This window comes from Triturus cristatus, chromosome 2_1 (genome assembly GCF_964204655.1).
Source record: "Triturus cristatus chromosome 2_1, aTriCri1.1, whole genome shotgun sequence".
NCBI classification, from domain to species: Eukaryota; Metazoa; Chordata; class Amphibia; order Caudata; family Salamandridae; genus Triturus; species Triturus cristatus.
The window spans coordinates 975,635,710-975,656,964 of record NC_140581.1 but is presented as its reverse complement, the minus strand read 5'-3'; the positions used below and the strand labels follow the sequence as shown (position 1 = coordinate 975,656,964).

At 42.4% G+C, this 21,255-nt stretch overlaps 1 protein-coding gene across 4 annotated transcripts in view; it reads left to right on the top strand.

Annotated features, from left to right (window-relative positions):
* Positions 1–21,255, top strand: part of LOC146866146 (bile acid-CoA:amino acid N-acyltransferase-like) — a 268,476-nt gene that overhangs the window by 132,229 nt on the left and 114,992 nt on the right. For 2 of the 4 annotated variants that reach the window (XM_085633929.1, XM_085633921.1), the window contains exon 2: positions 6,694–7,172. In XM_085633929.1, the coding sequence (XP_085490055.1) occupies positions 6,710–7,172 (463 nt within the window). In that variant the 5' untranslated portion in view covers positions 6,694–6,709. Of the gene's footprint in view, positions 1–546; positions 581–1,233; positions 1,413–6,693; positions 7,173–21,255 lie in introns of those variants that run through there. The other 2 variants (XM_085633947.1, XM_085633938.1) reach the window with 2 other exon arrangements.

The following is a 21,255-nucleotide window of genomic DNA, read 5'->3' as shown; positions in this document are numbered from 1 at the left end:
TTTAACATTTTCGCGATAATTTGCGAAAGTGGATTTCGCAAATTCCGCCCACCCATAATTTCTAAAAGACTTTTTCCTGAATCTGAAGTTATACGAGTGGACCTCAGTCTTTACAATTTGGTGCTCCCATTCCGCATAATTCTAGTGGTCAGGTCTATAGCTGTCTCTTAAAGAAGGTTCGAAAACTTTCTATCCCTTTCCTCGCCAATATAGACGTCATTCATTCGCTGAATCTTGTGTTTATTTTTGTTTATTTCACGGTTCTATCATTCTTTCGTATGTTCCTTCCTCGATCTTAATCCTCGGTACATTTCTTTTATTCTTCATTTAATTTTTAAGTTTCTTTATTTGTCTGACCGCTTTGCTTCTTAACATTAAAAATACACTGCCACAGAAGGCCGATACTGAAGTTGTTCACAAGCCTAACACTACTCACCCAGTGCGAATGGGGAGCGAGAAATACAGGTTTTACGAGACTTTTTAAGGGCATACGTATTATCGGACGCATGCGCACCTGAGAAGACACCGGGGAGCTTCAACCGACGGAACACCGGGAAGTGGGATAACGACATAGGCTCAGGTTCGGAAAATACTTCATTGTGTACTGACCGAGATTCCTAATGCAGCTAATTCGTATTACTGTAATTTGTAAGGTGCACAGTGGGCAAGGGGGAGAGTGAACCATATGATGAGGAAGTAGACACATCAGGACACACAGTTGTTCCATTCACTGTCAAAATGACATCAGTGCTTTGTAATTTGCTTTTAGGTTTTGGCAAACTCAGTAGTTTGATCCCAATCTTTCCCTAGTTGCAAAATCCCTATCCCGTGTGCCCTACTGGTGATTCTCCGGCACGAACACAATAAAGTAAATAGTCCAAGGGTGCTGATGAGTCACTGTAATGAGTGAGTCCAAAACGGTGAATAGGATTGCAGTGCTACCGGGTTTCACATTACCTTTGGCACCCACACAATTTCTTCTGCACAATTGATCATTGTAAGATTTAGCATCTTTTCAATTCTACATAACAGGGATTAGAAAACCAAGCAGGGCCAGGTGTTCTATGAAACAAACATACATAAACACCAAATGCCCGCACACTGACGCTGTACGACAAGGTATCGGATGGCCTTAAACTCCCCATTTCATGAGTGTTTTAACGTCTGACTGAGCTCCTGGATCTCAGCGCACTCTACTTTGTTCCGGTAGATTTTTTACCCAACGCTGACACCCATATGCAACTCAGACAGCAGTACTTTGAAAATTATGCCCGGATTGCAAAGAACTCAAAAGCGTCACAGCCACTACTGTGGATGGTCATTGCAGTAATCCCAGCATAAAGCTATAATAATTGCGCCGACCACTGCAGCTACTTCTTCCACTCCCAGAAATGCTTGTCGTCTGAGAAGCTGTAAGTAACAATTGAATTTTTGGGTCATTACATTTTTCCCTAACTACAGCGATAATGAGTAGATCAAATTTGAGTTTGAATCGTGTGTTAACAGGTTTCAATGCTATCTGTCACTGTTTGTAATATAAGCCAATGTAACAGTACAATATTTACTGTTCTTTTGACTAATATTTCTATTTCACCTAATATCGAAATATCAATCATTCAATTATTTTTATTTTTAATGCTGATTCTTAAGAGACAAATTCTTGCTGAATGAATGATTAAATACCTAAAAGAATTCGAAAATAAAACCCTTTAACTCAAGCAAATTCGCTTTCTCGACTGTACTAAAAGTCATTAATGATTTTTCATGTCTTTGGACTGATGTAGATGGTTTCTCCTTTTCATTTCTCCTTGTCGAAGAATAAAGGCCATACAACCATTGGCAGGGGTTATTTAATTCATACAATCGAAGATTGAGATAGAGAAAACCCAGCTCCATCAGAAGGCAAAATTAAAAACATGTCAGTAAAGAATATAAGTCAGCAGTGAATCAACTAAGACTGCTATCAAGCTGTGATGCTTAGAAATGTGATCTTTGGGAGGCATTAAAAGGGCAGAGGAGACGCATGGCTGAGGGCAGAGCTGTATGTGACCCTGAAGTAGTGGTCTCTAGTAAACAGTACAGGGGTGAGGGCAGGAAAGCACATGTAGGCTGATATAAATCACCAGGAAGTAGGTAAGATTCGCCCAGGGCACCAAGCTATGAGGCAGAACAATTTCGAAGAAGTGCAGGGATAAAGCCAGCACAAAAGACTTCAAATTATTGAAATTCTTTGACCGTGCTAAGGTGGTGGGGGTGTTGGATACAATAAACGGCATATAATGGAAAAGTGAGCGAAAAGGGCATACTGATAATTGAAAAAGGTGAATGCAAAGGCAACATTGGAAAGGGCAGAGAGGGTATTAAAAATGAAAAGTAGAGAGCAATATGAATCAGAGAGAATCCACAGGGAAGCATTAGTGTGCAGAGTGACATGGCAAAAGAAGGAAGTCATGGACTGGTTTTGTTCAATCCCAAAGCCTTTAAGGTAAAAGGAAGCAGAGGCAAGCGTAACTTAACTGAAGCGAAGGTGTTTCTGGGAATATGATGCCTCCTATGTCATGAATGTAAGACCAACAATAGTAGAAGAAGTAAAAAATGATTTGAAACACAAACCCTGTACCCTGCAGACATTCCCTCATGCATCCTAAAGTAATCATCTAGAAAGCTAATTAATTTATAACACATTCTTCTAAAGCGAATTGTTGCTTACACCTAGAAACTATTAGGAACAACCTATTAATTTAAAAGGTAAGTTAAAATCATCAAAAATGTTGCAGTACTGATGTGCGCTCATAAAGTAGGAGTTTTTCTGGGGCGACTGGCAATCCGACTTCTGACCTGGAAGAGGGTCAGAAAATGTACTTACTAAGATTAGGGAACATCAAGTGATAGAAGCAGACAGACGGGAGACATCCCAGCCTGTGGTGCGACCTCACTGTCACTTTCAACCAAAATATTCAAGTCAATATAATGTAAAAATAGTGAAACAGCTAACAATATTTAACATCCTTCACAATGCTTTTAATTCCCAAAAGATAATAGAAAGAATGCATTGGCCCCAGCGAGCCAGACTTTGGCACGTCTACAAGTGGGGGGAGGAAAAAGTTTGACTCTCCCACTACATGTCCAATACCTTTCCAAAACCCATTCATCACGGGCTTGTCGTTAGGAGTTATGTATTTACAACACACACAGCAGTTCTTCAAATCCTTGATAGTGCACCACCACTTAAGATGAAGGTCATTTATCTTTTAAGGAATATACATTTCAAGGTGACTGTCTGGTCAGACTAGACTAGAAAGATTCCTACTTCTTTATTTCCATCTTGAATCCCACTCACCCTTTCCGAAGTTACAGTGGCAAGGCCAGATGTGACTGTTTGGCTTAGTGCTTTTTGATTTCCCTTGTGCCCCTCAGTGTTTCACCACAGCTCTAAATGCAGCATTGACCCTTTTACAGTCCAGAGGCATTCTTCTCATCATATATGTAAACAGCAACCACGATCCTACCATCTTTGCTCCTCATCCAGATTTTACTATCTCTTGTCTTCTTTACTTTAACTATTTAATCAACTTCAAGTCGTCTTGTACTTTTATTGGTGAGAAACCTTCTGAGGCTCACAAGACTCCATCCCTTGAACTCCCCAGCTTCTTCTCAAGATGATTGCTCTACTTAAACAGTAGCAGGGATCCATACTCTCAGGGGTTACATTAATTGACTCATTTATAGGATGGTGAAAAAAGAGCATTTGCCAATATTTAGTGGATATCCATTCTCTCTAACTTTAGGTTCCCTTCTTTTTTTCACAATAGGTGCTGTGATTTTGACGCTGGTGTCAAGGTCAGATCACTGTCATAACTACCTTTGGCACCACACAACCACTAGATGGCATAGAGTTAATACATATACAGCTAATCTATTCATATATACCTATGAATAGTACAATACAATGTAACTCAATTTTCTTTTTCTTAGTTGTATTCACAAAAAAAAAATACGTTTTTTGGTATATAATGCTGTGTATTTGTTTTTGAGCACAGGAGGAGAGCATACCATCATACTTCTTTGCTGTGTTAACAAAGGGCTAATTGACTGATTTTCCCCATGAACTTTGATTATCTTTTATGTAAAAAGCATTGCACAGGACATATATCCTAAGGTGCCTAGGAGAACTTGCCTGAATTTCAACTAACCATGCAATAAATCATTCTTATTACCGTATAAGTCTAAGAACAAATTGATAGTTGAATTAATTCCTAATTATTGGAAGTAGGAAGATCAAAAGGTTCATTTTAAAAATCCAATATTCTAAACCAATGTTAACTCATACCAGGTGGTGAAAAGGGGTATGCTTACCAGGTAGTGAAAAGGGATATGTATGCAAAGCAGAAAAGACTCACCCTTTTGATATATAGAAGAGGCTTAAAAACATTGTAAAACATATTGGCAACTATTCCCAAAGGTAACATTGCATCTTTAAATATGCATGTGTAAATTTACTTACAGTTTTGGTTAACTCCCCTACTTTTAGATATTCACCATTTATGAGTGTAAAGTTGCTCAAAGATGTAGACTTAAATGTGGAATCCACCGAGGGTAGGATGGTCACGCATTATGTACCCAACGGACGAGTCGGACACAACGCCATTGAGCATCCCATGGCTCCGGAGCCTTTGGCTCAATCCCCCCTGCACTCCCGGTCCCTACTCCAGAGGAACCTTGTGGCAGTTGGTGTATTTGGTGAGGGTATGGTTATCAATTCTTACAAATAGATGTGAACCACCCCCCCTATGAAGGAGTTCTAGGTCCTGAAGAAATGCCACGATCTCTAAGACACTAAAGGGCATGAAACATGTCAACCGTTATCCTCACTTAAAACGCTTGACGAGACTCATAGAAACTCTTTGTGCAAGTACTCTAGGTTTTTAATCATGACATGGATCCTGCTAATTAAAGTTGGATCAGCTGGTTCCCATACTTATTATTACAAATGTACATATTCCCCACACTCTACTCACTTTTGCATATATCCCACACATCCCACACACACCAGTTTCATCAACAGCCAAGATCACAGGTAAAAGATCTTTCGCAAAGAGCCCTGTGGGGCATGTTGGGCATTGCAGCACCGGCCCAACAAGGAGCTGCCCTATGATGAAGCATGACACTCCCGGGGTGTGTGATGGCCCTTGCTTAGGAGCTATCCCTCCTTTTTTTCACCTGTTAAGAAGAGCACACCTCGTGGTTTACAGTTCATATCTTGAGGATCGTGTGCTTGACCTTTATTGCCCCTGATCCCTCTTTGTTTAAGTGTAGACTTAAATGTCCTTGTCTCCTGAAATAGAATATGGAGTAATTAAGAACCTCAAGTACCACAGTAAAGTTACTACTAGTTAAAGGCGAGGCTATCCACAATTATAGTCATCAACCATATCACTTTTTGCAGGTTTGATCCTCATTTCTACTGTCTGACTCATATCAGAAACTCATCTGGTGATGGAGCTCAAATGTCCTGCTTTAGTGGCTGAAGAAGAAGAGGCCAGTTTATGAAGCTCTATATATAGCCATAAAAGCACATATAAAACATCACATCAATACATAAAATTTGTAGATCAATATACTGTCAAAATATAAGGATAAAATCCAGCAATTTGTTTATAAATATTTCCATGTCATTAAAAAAAGTTACAAAAATTTGAGTGGTTTCCTGACAGACTTAAAAAGAATACAATATGTATTGTTTCTCATTAATGTGTTGGGATCGATAGCAGTTGTATAATATATGGTACAGTACTTACTGTGTATCACTACCTTGTTTTCCTAGAGAGATACATAGTTTCTGTCTGACTCTCCTCACAGACACTGGAAACTGGGAGACTATAGAGACAATAAGGTGTCTTGTATGTGATTTCATAATGCTTAACGCCTCTTTTGACATAAAATAACATAGTTTATTGATACTATCATATTTCAGGATTCAGTTATATGGGGACACAACCAGACACCTTAAAGTTGTAAACGTTTATGATATCATTTGGATGTTAGTTCATATTGACAGAATGTAATCTTAGAAATGCATGTTGGCACATTTCAATTGGTTAATCTGAGTTTTGCAGTAATACTGTTTCAGTAATATTGAGCCAAAAAATACTAATGCTTTTGAGATCAGTAATTCCTGTACATGAAACCACTGCATCATTGCAAGTTATCCTTTATGAAATGGAGATTTACTGTTGCTTCTGCACATTAATTGTTTCCTATAAATAGTTTCTGCGAGGTTATATCTGGCAACTATTTCCTCAAAAAAACTCAGCGGGTGCAGTAATACCACACATGAAATTACCACACTTTCAAGAATCCCGAGTCAGATAGTAACTCCCTTTATCATTCAAATTGAGAATTCTGAGAAACTGTGTACGTAGGCTTAGGCATGAATGTTTGTATGTACAGCAAATTGTAAACATCTGCCTCTTCCAAAATGATTTAAATGACTACTCTTTTGTCTTGTCACTTATTATTATTGTCCTTTGACTTATTTATAATTATGGCAGTCAGTGGTTAGGTAGGAGTACTTATTTGGTTGCTGAGATGTTGATAAAACATCTCAAATGTATATCTTTAAACCACAAGCACATATTAATTCTGATTTGCTGTTCTCTTTTGTTTTTTTTCTATCTGTCAATTTACAAACAGAGAGCAGCCTTCAACCATGGTCTACCTTTCTGTGACGCCTCGGGTCTCGCTCACAGACGAACCTGTGAAAATAAGAGTCTCTGATGTGGAGCCTAATCGACTTGTGACCATTCGGGCATCACTTGAAGATGAGAAAGGTTTCTTATTCCATTCAAGAGCTTTCTATCGTGCTGATGCTGCTGGAGAAATTGATCTGGAGCGAGCAGAAGCCACAGGAGGAAGTTTCCAAGGGAGGCTCCCAATGGGCCTGTTCTGGGCCTTGAGGCCCGAGAAGCCCTTCCTCAGGTTGGCAAAGCGAGATGCCTTCGGGAGCCCTTTCAAAATAACACTTGATGTATTTGATTCGTTGCAGTTGGTGTCAAATCCTGATGTTATACCAGTAGCCAGTCAGACAGTGGAGAGATGGTATGTGGCCCCTGGGGTGCAGAGGATACATATCAGAGAAGGGAGAGTCAGAGGAACACTTTTCCTTCCCCCAGGTGAGCGAGACTTTACCAACAGATTGAGCCTATTAGTATGTTTCGTTTCCTTCCACTTTACTCTTCATCTTTTGGTAGTGAACCCTAGCCTTTATAACTATTAATTGTTTTTTAACATTGTCTTTAGGTCGAGCTAGACAGTGCATGCGCTGGCTCTTTGAGCACTGCTGTAAAAAGTCTGCGGGCTTCAAGCCCATCCTCTTTCTTGCCATCACTTTTCATTTGTCTATGTCAGTGTCCTTTAAAAATCCTTGCTTGCTAGTGGTCAGTCCTGCCTCTTTCTCCCTCCTTTCTCTCCTCTGTTCCTCTCACAAAGCAGGGAATTATGCCCCTATGGTTCTTTATCTGTTCTTTGTGGGACAATTTTTTTCTTGCTTTCCTGCTCTGTTACCATTTGTCTGTGTTTAACTTCAGTGCCCTAGCTACTTCCATTCAAATATAGCATTCTTCCTCCCACCTCCTCTTAATGCCACAGTTGTGTTACCGCTGCCTCCCCACCATGTCTCCTGCTCCGTTGCTTGTATTTGGGCTTCCTTTTAAGGGGGATTGGGCTTGTTTTTTTGGTATGCCCTACAAAGGGTTTACATCCCACCCTCCTCTCTTTCCTGGATTTTCATTAATTCCTGTTCGGGTCACTTACTGATCGTCCAGTTCAATTTTTTTGTTGTTGGTGCAGTTTTATGTAGCACAAACTCAACCTGAAGGTATTATAGCGCTTTACATGAGCAACCGCCAGTTACATTACACAAAGTAATTCACTCTCTCATTAATACATTCATTTTTCAGGCAAAGGGAGATTAAGTGATTTGTCCACAATTCACTGCAAACTGTAGGCCTCATTCCTCACGTTTCTCCACAGTCACACACAGTTCAGCTTGATTTACATTCTCTACTTAATACATTTGCAGTTGTTCCTAAGACTTGGCGAGGGTGCGATTATGCACTGTCGATATGCATGGTCTGTTGAAGTTTCACTGCGAGCAGTACGATGCATTACTTGTCACCAACTGTAGATGTCACAGTCTCGCGAGCAGCGCACTAGTGTATTTGTTTTCACTTTCCCAATTAGTGCTGATTGCAACTCCCTATTGCGTCATCACAGATCGGCGTAGCCATATTTTTCAAATAAACTCAACCTCATGTGGGCAGTTACGCTCATGCGCAAGCCAATGCTTCGAACGCTTGGCCCTAGGTCATTGAAAAGTCATCTCATGTGACTGAAGCTGCGCCGCTGCCCATGGAGAGAGTTGCTCTGTGGGCATGGTGACTTCGCTTACAACCACTCAGAGTGTTATCAGGTAATGCTAATTTGTAGCTCTTCTGTGTGTACACAGGGCACTGCCACCTAGGGACAGTAAAGAAAACATGCAGAGAGTCATCTCACCATGGCCAGGGGTAACTTTTCATACCTGTCATTACACATTCTCTTGAAGGGGTACATCTTGTCAATAAAATTTGCTCATCTTATAGAAACATGCTTCCTTAGAGTTTGGGAGGGTCACCCTCTTCCAAATAGCATTGTCCTCTTAAAATTATTATCCTTCATCTACTTACATAGAACCACCACAATAAATATCGGCTTCATGCTCATTCACATGGCAATTAGTTGAGAGGTATGCTCCAATGCGTTACAGTGGGATCTCCTGAGCCCACAAGTGTTCTAATGGCTCATCATTTAGCCCCCAACCCTACATCATGCTTGTGGAGTTGATACTTTTGTCAGGTTTAACAATGTTTTCTAATCTTGCTGTTTTTATGAAGAGCTGTAGGCCTCGGTGATATTTTGGAATGTTTGGTAAACAAAGATATATCATCTGCTCGACTGGCTGTTAAGCCAAAACCCGCTTTATGGTATTGTGACTCACTTTCACGTGTGCATGCTACTCCACCAGCTAGTTGCAACTGTAAAGACGTAAAATTTGGTTTTGCCTGGTGTGTATTCTGCCCACCTGGATCTTCTTAAAGATCCTAAATTCATGTTGTTTACAGGCTCAGGTTAGGAAACAGCCTTCTTTGTTTATATGCGACCAGCACACTCCAAACCAAAACACATGGGTAAAAGACATTGTCATTTACAACGCCAATAGCTCTAACTCTCGCAAATGCGAGACCTATTGCATTACAAATGATTGTTTTAAATGCTATATTAAGAGTAGATAAGACACACAGTGATTGAACATGAAATATCTGAACAATGAACACCATTTAAAAGCATTAGGTGTAATACTAAACAATGACACGATAATTCACAATATGAAATAATTAACCCCGACAGATTAGAGGAAAATGTTTCAAAGCCTCTATCAATTTTTGAATGCTCTTCTTTAGTTTGCGTTAAAATCCCCTTTCCTTTTTGTTTTTCTGCTTTTTTAATGTTACGTTTATCTTAATATATTCCAGTCAAATGAGAAATTGTTACAATATTAGTCACCAAAGGAGACTTTGCAAAAGATAGGATAAGGTGAAGCAGCAAGGGAAACCGGTTGTTTCATGAAAGAGCATATTTTTTATTTGATATTCTGTACCCCAAACACCATTAAGAACAAGAATGATTCCATCCTCACTCACTGTAGAGCAAAAAATAATATTGCCTCTCTTCTATGCAGGCTCTGGCTGCCCAACCCTGAGAGAAAATTATTCCTGCATGGTATGTGTGATAGAGAGGATTTCCTGGTGTTAAACACATCTACAAATATTGTATTCTCTAATTGATGGTAGAAATAATGCATGTACTCAGAGAGTTGACCACAGAATAGCACCAAACATTACTGGCGGGTCCGCAGATAATCACAGCGGCTCACACATCACAGTGGATTGCTGATATATTTATTATTAGAAAATCTTATGTGGTACTGCGTGTCTGTCACCCTTTCCATGCAAACAGCAGCAATAGCAAGCAAGCAGACAGGATAAACAAGAACAAATGTGTTCATAGGCTTATGTTTCAGTGCTACGTAAGTAGGGTTACCACTTTCCCAGAGAAAAACACGTGCTATTTGTTCATGTTTTCAGATTCTGCAAATGGCCAAAAGAGGCAAGGGAATTGCTGAAGGAAGCAACAGAGGTGTAGAAAGAAGCAAGAGAAGTACAGAAAGAGGCAAGTGAGCTACAGAAAGAAGCAAGAGCAGTGCAGAATGAACCAACAGAGGTGTAAAAAGAAGCAAATGGAGTGCAGAAAGAGATAGGAGAGGTGCAAAAAGAGGCAAGAGAGGTATAGCAAGAGGCAGGAGGGGTGCAGAAAGAAGGAAGAAAGTGCAGAAAGAGGCAAGAGAATTGCTGAACGAAGCAACAGAGGTGTAGAAAGAAGCAAGAGAAGTGCAGAAAGAGGCAAGTGCAGTGCAGAAAGAAGCAAGAACAGTGCACAAAGAACCAACAGAGGTGCAAAAAGAGGCTAGAGGGATGCAGAAAAAGGTAGGAGAGGTGCACAAAAAGGCAAGAGAGTTACAGAAAGAGGCAGGAGGGGTGCAGAAAGAAGGAAGAGAACTGCAGAAAGAGGCAAAGGAATTGCTGAAAGAAGCAATAGAGGTGCAGAAAGAGGCCTTGTTACAAAGTCATCCTGTGCCTTGGGCACCCCCAACTTTTTGCTGACTGTTATTGGTGGTAACTGACTCTGACTGACCCTGTGCTGAGCCTAACAAGGCCCGGAGCCAGTGCTATGCTGAAAGACATTTAGAATTCAGTGAAAACATCTACATATACTAGGGTACACTATGGGTTGGGGCACCCCAGTGATTGGCATGACCTCACTTTTAAGGCCCTAGTACATAATAGAGCAGGGGGATTAAAACTACCATTAAATCCCTAACATTTAATAGGGCATGGCAGTTTAGAGCCCAGCAGCCCTTTTCTGCACTTTCATGTGTGCACTGCTGAGCCTGGTGTCACTTTAAAAGTAGCCCTGTGTGTGCAGAAAGAGACAAGGGAGGTGCAGAAAGAAGAAAGAGGTGCAGAAAGAGGCAAGAGAACTTCAGAAAGAGGCAGCAGGGGTGCAGAAATAGACAAGAAAAGTTTAGAAAGAGGCAAGAGAGTTGCAGAAAGAGGCAAAAGAGGTGCACAAAGAGGGAACAGGGGTTCACACAGAGGCAAGAGAAGTAAAGAAAACCAGCAGAGGTGCAGAAAGAGGCAAGAGGGGTGCAGAAAGAGGTAAGAGAGGGGCAGAAAGAGACAAGAGAGGTGCACACAGAGGCATGAGGGGGGGCCGATATTTGCAAGAGGTGCAGAAAGAAGCAAGAGAGGTGCAAAAAGAAGCAACAAAGGTACAGAAAGAGGCAAGAAGGGTGCAGACAGAGGTAAGAGAGGTGCAGAAAGAGGGAAGAGGGGTGCAGAAAGAGGTAAGAGGGGTGCAGAAAGAGGCAAGACAGGTGCAGAACAAAACAAGATCAGTACAGAAACTACCAAGAGAGGTGCAGAAACAGGTAAGAGGGGTGCAGAAAAAGGCAAGAGGGGTAGAGAAATTTGCAAGAGAGGAGCAGAAAAAGCAAGAGCAGTGCAAATAAATGACCAGAGGTGCAGAAAGAGGCAAGTGAGGTACAGAAGGAGGCAAGAGAACTGCAGAAAGAGCCAAGAGGGATGCAAAAAAGGGAAGACGGGTACAGAAAGAAACAAAAGAAGTGCAGAACGAAGGATCAGAGGGGCAAAAAGAGGGTAGAGGGGTACAGAAAGAGGCACAAGGGTTGCAGAAAGAAGGTACAGAGGTGTAGAAAGAAGCAAGATAAGTGCAGAAGGAAGCAACAGAGGTACAGAAAGAGGAATGAGGGGTGGAAAAAGAGGCAAGAGAAGTGCAGAAAGAAGCAACAGAGATGAAAAAAGGGGGAAAGGGGTGGAGAAAGTGTCTAGAAGGGTGCAGAAAGAAGCAAGAGAGGTACAGAAAGAAGCCCGAGTGGTGCAGAAATAAGCAGGAGAGGTACAAAAAGAATCAAGAGCAGTGCAGAAAGATGCAACAGAGGTGAAGAAAGGCAAGAGAGGTGTAAAAAGAGAGAAGAGGGGTGCAGAAAGAGGTACAAGGGGTGCACAAAGAAGCAAGAGAGGTACAGAACTGAACAACAGAGGTACAGAAAGAGGGAAGAGGGGTGGCTAAAGAGACAAGAGAGGTGCAGAAAGAAGCAACAGAAGTGCATAAGGAGGAAAGAGGGATGGAGAAAGAGGCGAGAGGGGTGCAGAGAGAAGCAAGGGAGGTGCAGAAAGTAGTTTAAGAAGTACAGAAAGAAGAAACTGAGGTGCAGAAAGATGCAAGAGGAGTAAAGAAAGAGAAGAGGGGTGTAGAAGGAGGCACAAGGGGTACAGAAAGAAGCAAGAGAGGTACAGAAAGACACAAGATAAGTGCAGAAAGAAGCAACAAAGATGCGGGAAGTGGGGTGGAGAAAGAGGCAAGAGAAGTGCAGAAAGAAGCAACAGACATGCAGAAAGGGGGAAGAGGGGTGGAGAAAGAGGCAAGAGGGGTACAGAAAGAATCAAGAGAGGTGTAGAAAGAAACAAAAGTGCAGAAAGAAGGAGCAGAGGTTCAGAAAGAGGCAGGGGCTATAGAAAGAGGGAAGAGGGTGCAGAAAGAGGCAAGAGAGGTCCAGGAAGAGGCACAAGGGGTGCACAAAGAAGCAAGTGAGGTGCAGAAAGAAGCAACAGAAAGGCAGAAAAAGGCAGGAGAGGCACAGAAAGAAGAAAGAGTGACGTGCAAACCATCAGTACCAATGTAACACCCACATTTAACAATAAGTAACAGGTAACCATTCTAGGTTTACAAAGGACCTTCCACCATGCTGTAACACTTATCGCTGCATTTTTGGTAATGTTTGAGCCCTTTGAGGTAAAAACAAGGCTTTTTCTGTTCAAATCTGCAAATTAGGCAGCACATGATGGATTATGTGGCTAATGCGGAAAATGTATAATTGTGCGAAAGTTGGTGCAGCCAAACAGTCGCAAAATTCCAGTGTCCCTGCTCATACGTCTGACAAGGTCCAAAAGTGCTCCTCAGTGATTCCTCCTTTTTTTCTCATTGAGTTCATAGTTTAGCTTCTATGGAAATGAGGAAGACTAAACCTGAGGTTACCACTCCACAACACAGACTACCTTACCACATAATTGCTCTCCATAACACATAATCCCACTCTACATAATTCCTATACACTAAATACCACATACTTTCTATCCACTTTATTTCACTGTACAACATACCACATAATTCCACTACACACAACGTGCATCCACTACACTCCAAAAAGCATTAATAAAAAACTTTTACATTTACAACGCCAATAGCTCTAACTCTTGCAAATGCGAGACCTATTAAATTACAAATACTTCTTTAACTGGTAGTCACGTTTGGAGAGTGGTGGAGAAAGGTGGATGGGCCTCCAACCAGCTCTCAGGAGACCCACTGAGTAGGACTTACAGAGAGTACCAGGAGGACTTCCTGGCCCCAAAGGTCCCTCAGGAGTAATGTGGACTTTGTCCCCCAACCAGTAGTGCACCACGAGCCACGTTTGCACAGTGGTGGAGAATAAGGGAGTGGCTTCCGAAGATCTCTTAGCAATTCCGCTGTGTGGGACTTACTGGATGTAACAGGAGAGGTAGTTGTCTCCCAAGGACGTCCTTGGGGGCCAACTACCCCTCCTGTTACCTCCTGTAAGTCCCACACAGCAAGATTAATGAGACCTGGTAGAAGGGGGCTATGCTCCCTTTCTCCACCACTCTGCAAACACGCCTCCTTTTGCACTACTAGTAGGGGGATGAAGTCCCCTTGGCTATTGAGGATCCTTGGGAGCCAACTACCCCTCCTGTTACCTGCAGCAAGTCCGACACAGTGGGTTTGCTGAGAGGTTTTTGGAGGCCATTCCCCTTTTCCTCACCACTCTCTAAACATCCCTCCTGACGCACTACTAGTTGGGTGATAAAGTCCCCATTACTCTTGAAGGCCCTTGAGGCCAACTAGCCCTCCTGTTATCTCCAGGAAGACCACCACAGCTGGATTGCTGAGAGGTCAGAGGCCACACACCCTTTCTCCACCACTTTGCAATCACACCTCCTGGTGCACTGCTGGGGGGCTTCATCCCCCAGGACTTGCCCGTTTAAAATATATTTTTTTTAAACGGAGGGGTTGCCACACAGTCTCTCTCCCAAAGCCGATTTCAACTCCGGGGACGCCATGCCCGGGCCGGGTCTTTATAGATAATTTTTTTAAAAGTTAAGGGGGGCCAGCCTAGCCTCCCTCCTTGGGTAAACCTTAGCCTCAAGGACCCCATCCCCCAGGGCTTGGCCTCTCCGGTGGAGACAGCGGGGGAGCCTTAAGGCCCCACATGGTCGCTGTTGGCTCCCTGCCTCCAGCAGAAGCCGGCATTGCTTTTGGACACAGGGAGCTGTTAACATGCAGCTCTCTCTGTCCAAAAGCAATTCTTCTCTGCTTCATGGAAGCAAGAGCATTTGAATGGTCTTGCTTCCATGAAGCGGGGCAATGTTTGCTATGGCTTGGCAATGGCAAACTGCAATATCCCGAGGTGGGCACCACAGGACATTGCTGGAACAGGCCTTGAGTGGTGGCAGGCCCCAGGGCCATGTAGGGCTCCTGGAGAGGGGACCGTGCGGCCCCCGTCCTTTGATCACATTTCCCTGGGGAGGTGCTGGTCCCTGGGGCTACCAGGGAGGCCATAGGGCTGCACCACTTAAAAAAAAATAAAGTATGTGCCCCAAGGAGGTGGTGGTCCCCTGGGCAGCGGGGAGGCCATACGACCTCCACCGCATTAATTTGTTTTAAGTGTGCCCCATGACAAGTGTCAGTCCCTGGGGTAGGGGGGTCCACGAGGCCCTCCACATAATCTTTTTTAGCCCTGGGGGGTAGCTGTCCCAGGGGCTGTGGGCAGGCCCAGTGGGCCCACCTGCATTCATATTTAAAAGTGCCCTGGGGGTAGCAGTCCCTGGGGGCTTTGTTAAGCCCAAGGAGTGGGGCTCCATGTGCCCCCCTTCAATATTCATCAAATACTCCAGAGACCTAGCCCACCCAGGGGTTATTGTAAGGCAAGCACGGGAGCCCACGCCTGCTTTTTAAAGAAAATGATGCCGCAAAGTTGTGATTATCGTGATTTTGCAGCAATTAAAAAAAATTATGTTTTTATGCCATGGTGGTGTCCCAGGTGAACCCCAACACCAAGGCTTGGGGGTCAGGGTATTCCTACCCTGCCCCCTTTTCTTTATTTCTACTTTTTTGGGGGGGAATCCCAAGATGGCTGCCAACTTTTCCTGGTTGAAGTGTTGGAAGCCAATCAGAGCGGTGCATTTCCCTGCACAAGCTAATCTTTTTGCACGAAGGTTTCACGATCATAGATATATCTATATTTTTTCCTAAATTTAAAAAAAAATACTGAACGGATTTACACCAAATAACATAACACACTATCTACGTAACAACATCTACCTTTCTGCCAAATTTGGTGTAATTCCATCAAGCAGTTTGGGCTGTATGTTTGACAACGTGTTCCTATGGGAATTAAAATTACAAACACACCCTTATTTTGTGCCTCTATTTCTCGGTTTTGACTGCACAGAACACCTCCAAACTTCCCATGACACACAGAACTTACTTTCACACTTTTTTGGGGCAAGTTCATGAAAATCTGTCAAACAATGCAAAAGTTATAGGCAAGTCAAAAACTCCTTTTCCTAGGGAAACTAGGACCTAACTATAACTACCTACTTGCGACTGCCAGTAGGTAATATATTTATATATATATATATATATATATATATACACTGAAAAAACCATAGGTTTCACACAAGTTATAGTTAGCGGACATTTTACTGATAAAAAACCATTGAAATTCCCCCGTTATAGTTAGTGCAGGCAACTATAACTCACGCGACCGCAATCCTCTGCTGATGCTAATACTGTATTTAGACACTTATTTACCCATGTCTTCTTCCATAAATTTTTAGCTATACATATATTACAAATATTTTTTTTTCATAAAGACACATATGTCATCAGCAGAGGATTGCGGTCGCGTGAGTTATAGTTGCCTGCACTAACTATAACGGGGGAATTTCAATGGTTTTTTATCAGTAAAATGTCCGCTAACTATAACTTGTGTGAAACCTATGGTTTTTTCAGTGAATTTGCAAGGTTTTTTAAATGCTAATTCCTAACTATAACGTGTGTGAAACCTATGGTTTTTTCAGTGAATTTGTACGGTTTTTTAAATGCTAAGTTACTTTACGCGGTTCGTGGCGTGCGCGCCAACTTTACGTAGTTCGTTCCGTGCGCGCACGGTGCGCTTCGCGCACCGCGCGCCCACTTTACGCAGTTAGTGCCGTGCACGCAGGGTGGGCACGCGGTGCGCTACGCGCACCGCGTGCCCACGTTATGCTAGATGGGCCATGTACGCACGATGCGCTTCGCGCACCGTCCGCACACGGAGGCCTTATTAGGCGCATCGTTGTTAAAGGTTATCTATTGATTGGTCTTATGATATATATGCCATGCACAAAAGGTGCCTTTCGGGCACCTTTTGCACACAGGGTTTGGAAAACGTGGATATTGTTTTTTTTTTATTTATTTTTTACCGTACGCGTACGGTAAGCGTAATCGGCGATTTTTCGAAAATAAACAAAATTAAATTTTTGCCTTTGTGGGTTCTTTGAGGACACCATAAACATGACTGGGTGGTTGGGAGCTGTCTAGCAAGCCTCTTTTATTGTTTTCCGAGTTTGCTTTTGCTCCACTCCCCTCAGAGTGCGAGAGAGAAAATGGCGGCCGACACTTACTGGTTTCGACCGATTCGAATGTTTACTAAGATCTAACAGCCAATCAGAATCGCGCTCGCGCACGTCACCGTACGCGTACCGTAAGCTTACCGTAAGCGCACGGTAAGCGCACCGTAAGCTGGCTCAGATATATATATTGATTTAAATGCTATTTTCTCAGGATCTACTGAACAGATTTACACCAGACCTACAAAAGGCACTTCCTTGACCTGAGGACTACCTCTCTGCCAAATTTCAAGTAACTCTGTTCGGCCGTTCGGGCTGTAGCTGTGTCTAAAGGTCCTATGGAAAAATGCATGGGGAAAACGCGTTTTGGGACCCCCCTTTTTTCTCAGCCCCCGCTTGACGAATCCCCCCGAGACTTTCAGGGTAGGAGCGGAGCGTAGCGCCCCACCTATTTTGAAAATTTCGCGAGAATTCGTCGACCGGCGCCAAAGTTATTCCAAATAGAATGTTGCGGATTTCCTATGGAAACAGGGTCCTAACTATAACTACCTACTGGCGACCGCCAGTAGGTAATATATATATATATATATATATATATATATATATCCAAACAAACAGGAAACCCATTTGGAGTGAGGCCACACAGGAGATAATATGCTCACACATCTTTATTGGGCACCCGGCCAGCAGAACCCCTTTCAAGCAGTCCTTAATCTTTCGCCAGACGCGTTTCAGGATGAAATCCTTTCTTCAGTGGCTAAGGTAAACGACCCTTTGAAGCGCTGTTCGTTGCACACATCACCTTTTCAACACCTGCCTCAGTGGGCGTGGTCCCACTATGGCCTTTCAGGAGTTGTAGTGCGCTAACATTGGCCGGGTGTCCAATAAAGATGTGTGAGCATATTATCTCCTGTGTAGCCTCACTCCAAATGGGTTTCCTGATTGTTTGGATATATATATATATATATATATATATATATATATTACCTACTGGCGGTTGCCAGTAGGTAGTTATAGTTAGGACCACGTTTCCATAGGAAATCCGCAACATTCTATTTGGAATAACTTTGGCGCCGGTCGACGAATCCTCGCGAATTTTTCAAAACTAATGGGGCGCTACGCTCCGCTCCTACCCTGAAAGTCTCGGGGGGATTCGTCAAGCAGGGGCTGAGATAAAAGAGGGGTCCCAAAACGCGTTTTTCCCATGCATTTTTCCATAGGACCTTTAGACACAGCTACAGTCCGAACGGCTGAACAGAGTTCCTTGAAATTTGGCAGAGAGGTAGTCTACAGTTCAAGGAAGTGCCTTTTGTAGGTTTGGTGTAAATCTGTTCAGTAGATTCTGAGAAAATAGCCTTTAAATCAATATATATATCTGAGCCAGCTTACGGTGCGCTTACCGTGCGCTTACCGTACGCGTACGGTGACGTGCGCGAGCGTGCTTCTGATTGGCCGTTAGATCTTAGTAAACATTCGAATCGGTCGAAACCAGGAAGCGGCGGCCGCCATTTTCTCTCTCGCACTCTGACAGGGGGTTGAAAAACAAAGGGCAAAAACATGTAAAGGGGCTGTTTAGACAGCTCCCAAGCACCTAGCCATGTTGAGGGAGTCCCCAACGATTCCCCAAGGCAAAAAAGGGAATTTTAATTTTTTTGAAAATTTCGCCGATTACGCTTACCGTACACGTACAGTAAAAAATAATAAAAAAATTAAAAAATTATCCACACTCTCCCCACCCCATGTGCAAATGGTGCCCGAAGTGCACCATTTGTGCATGGCATATTACTCTAAAGAAAAACTAATATATTACCTGTCACAACGATGCTCATCATATGTCCTCCATGTGCGCACGGTGCGCGAAGCGCATCGTGCGTTCATGGCCCATTCGCGCACCGCGTGCTCACTGTGCGCCCACGGTGCGCGAAGCGCACCGTGCGCGCACGGAACGAACTGCGTTAAGTGGGCGCGCACGCCACGAATGGCGTAAAGTAACTTAGCATTTAAAAAACCGTACAAATTCACTGAAAAAACCATAGGTTTCACACACCTTATAGTTAGGAATTAGCATTTAAAAAACCTTGCAAATTCACTGAAAAAACCATAGGTTTCACACATGTTATAGTTAGCTGGACATTTTACTGATAAAAAACCAATGAAATTCCCCCGTTATAGTTAGTGCAGGCAACTATAACTCACGCGACCGCAATCCTCTGCTGATGACATATGTGTCTTTATGAAAAAAAAATATTTGTAATATATGTATAGCTAAAATTTAATGGAAGAAGACATGGGCAAATAAGTGTCTAAATACAGTATTAGCATCAGCAGAGGATTGCGGTCGCGTGAGTTATAGTTGCCTGCACTAACTATAACGGGGGAATTTCATTGGTTTTTTATCAGTAAAATGTCCAGCTAACTATAACATGTGTGAAACCTATGGTTTTTTCAGTGATATATATATATATATATATATATATATTTATATATATATAATATATATTTTTTTTTTTTTCCTCCGCGCTTGGGTGGCTGCCGCCGCTTCTCCTAATCAGAGGGTGTGTCGTCGAAAGCGGACTACCCTCGCAAAGTCTGCTTAAAATTTACAAATGCCTTGACAAACCAAGGATGATGACGCCGTGTGCTGGCTAAATTCCATTTATTGTCAGTCAGCCAGTTGAACGCATTTCGCCTGACCTGCAGGCTTGATCACCAACAATTGTTACAAAATAATTCAACCATTTTTAATGTTTGTGCTCGTGAAAGGTCACGTGTTATGACTACAAATTAAGTGCATTGGAAAAAAGACTTGTAGTTTTCAAGCTTACAAGAACGCTACACTCTGAATATTCATCGCCGATTATACAATATTATAAAATACTGTCACATGATAGTCAAAAATGTAGTGCTTATCAGCCATATTGCAATTATTCCTAACAGATGCATTTGTTACAAATCATTCTCGTATTAGAGACCACATAATTTTAACAATTCCAACAACGTCTTCTACCTAAATATCCAGGCAGAAAAGACCCATAGGATCTACATTACTGCTAACCTCTATAATAGCGTTACTAATTTGTTTGCGCACAATGAGACGCGCATTCAACTTAGCGCCCGGCTAGCTCAGACCAAAAATATAATATTATGCCCCAGTGGGTTCTGTTGGCATACGAAGATCCATGTGTCTCATGCTCAATATGTCTAGTATTCCATAACATCACGTCCCAGTGGGCATTATTGTTAACTCACAACAAGTCTTATATTTCCAATAAAATGTGAAAAAAAGAAAAATGACAAAGCAAAAGATGGTTAAAAATAGATCGAGGAGGGTGCATGCTGGTACTGATTATCATTATACTCAAGCATACTAAAGCTTACAAATGTGTAATCAAATCTTCTTCCATGTTCATCCCTATCGGGGTACGTCTGTTGAGTGCCAGGATATAACAAGACTCTAGTTTTCTCAGTTTTTTCTCTCGATTACCCCCTCTGGCACTTAACGGTATGCAATCGATTACAAAAGTGTTTCCCAAAATGTGGTCCGCGGACCCCCAGGGGTCCCTGACACATTCCTAGGGGGTCCGCAGGCAGCAGTTTTGAAAGCACTGCAAAGTATCTTGTTTAATTAGCAATTTTGAAAGAACAATAAAAGTGTCAAGATAACACCAGTGATTAATGTCCCTGCTGGAGAGAGATGAGAGTTTTGTCCAGTGGCAGCTTTGACTTATCTAATGTAGCACAGAGGGTTAATATGCCTACTGCAAAGAATGTGTACCATGCAGTTTAAAAAACAGTATTTTATATGCATAGGTCAGTGGGTTACTGCTTTTGTCAGAGAGATTCTTTTGTTACTGTGCAGTTCATAAGTGACAATCATAATCTAGCACAGTGACCTATAAACTGTCATCAAACAGCTGCTTGCAAACTGCAAGGTACAAGTTAGTGACTTATGTTTTTCCCAGTCTTTCATTATCCTGATGCTGCTAAAAAGGTTTATTTGGGTGGAAATATATTTTTATTGTTAAAGTCAATGCTAACCACGGTGTTATGTTCTGAATCCTGAGTTTGTGCTTCTCCAGACCAAGCACTCTTTAAAAGTGCCTACCAGTATGAATGACATGTGAATTCTACACCTTGTAGTCCCCTTTGCCTTGTGTAACATTTTCTATACACTGATTTACACGTATGATTCACTGTCTCTATATGTGTGTGATGTAAAGTGCTCTGACATCCTACAATGGTATGAGAGATGCTATAAAAAAATTATATACAGGTGACAGAGGGGCTATGGGGAGATAAGAAGCACTGTTGGAAGGTAATAGTGGAGGAATCATTGAAGACCCCCCAGAAAGATTGTCGTATTCTAGTGCATAGTCAGGTCTTCATTTAC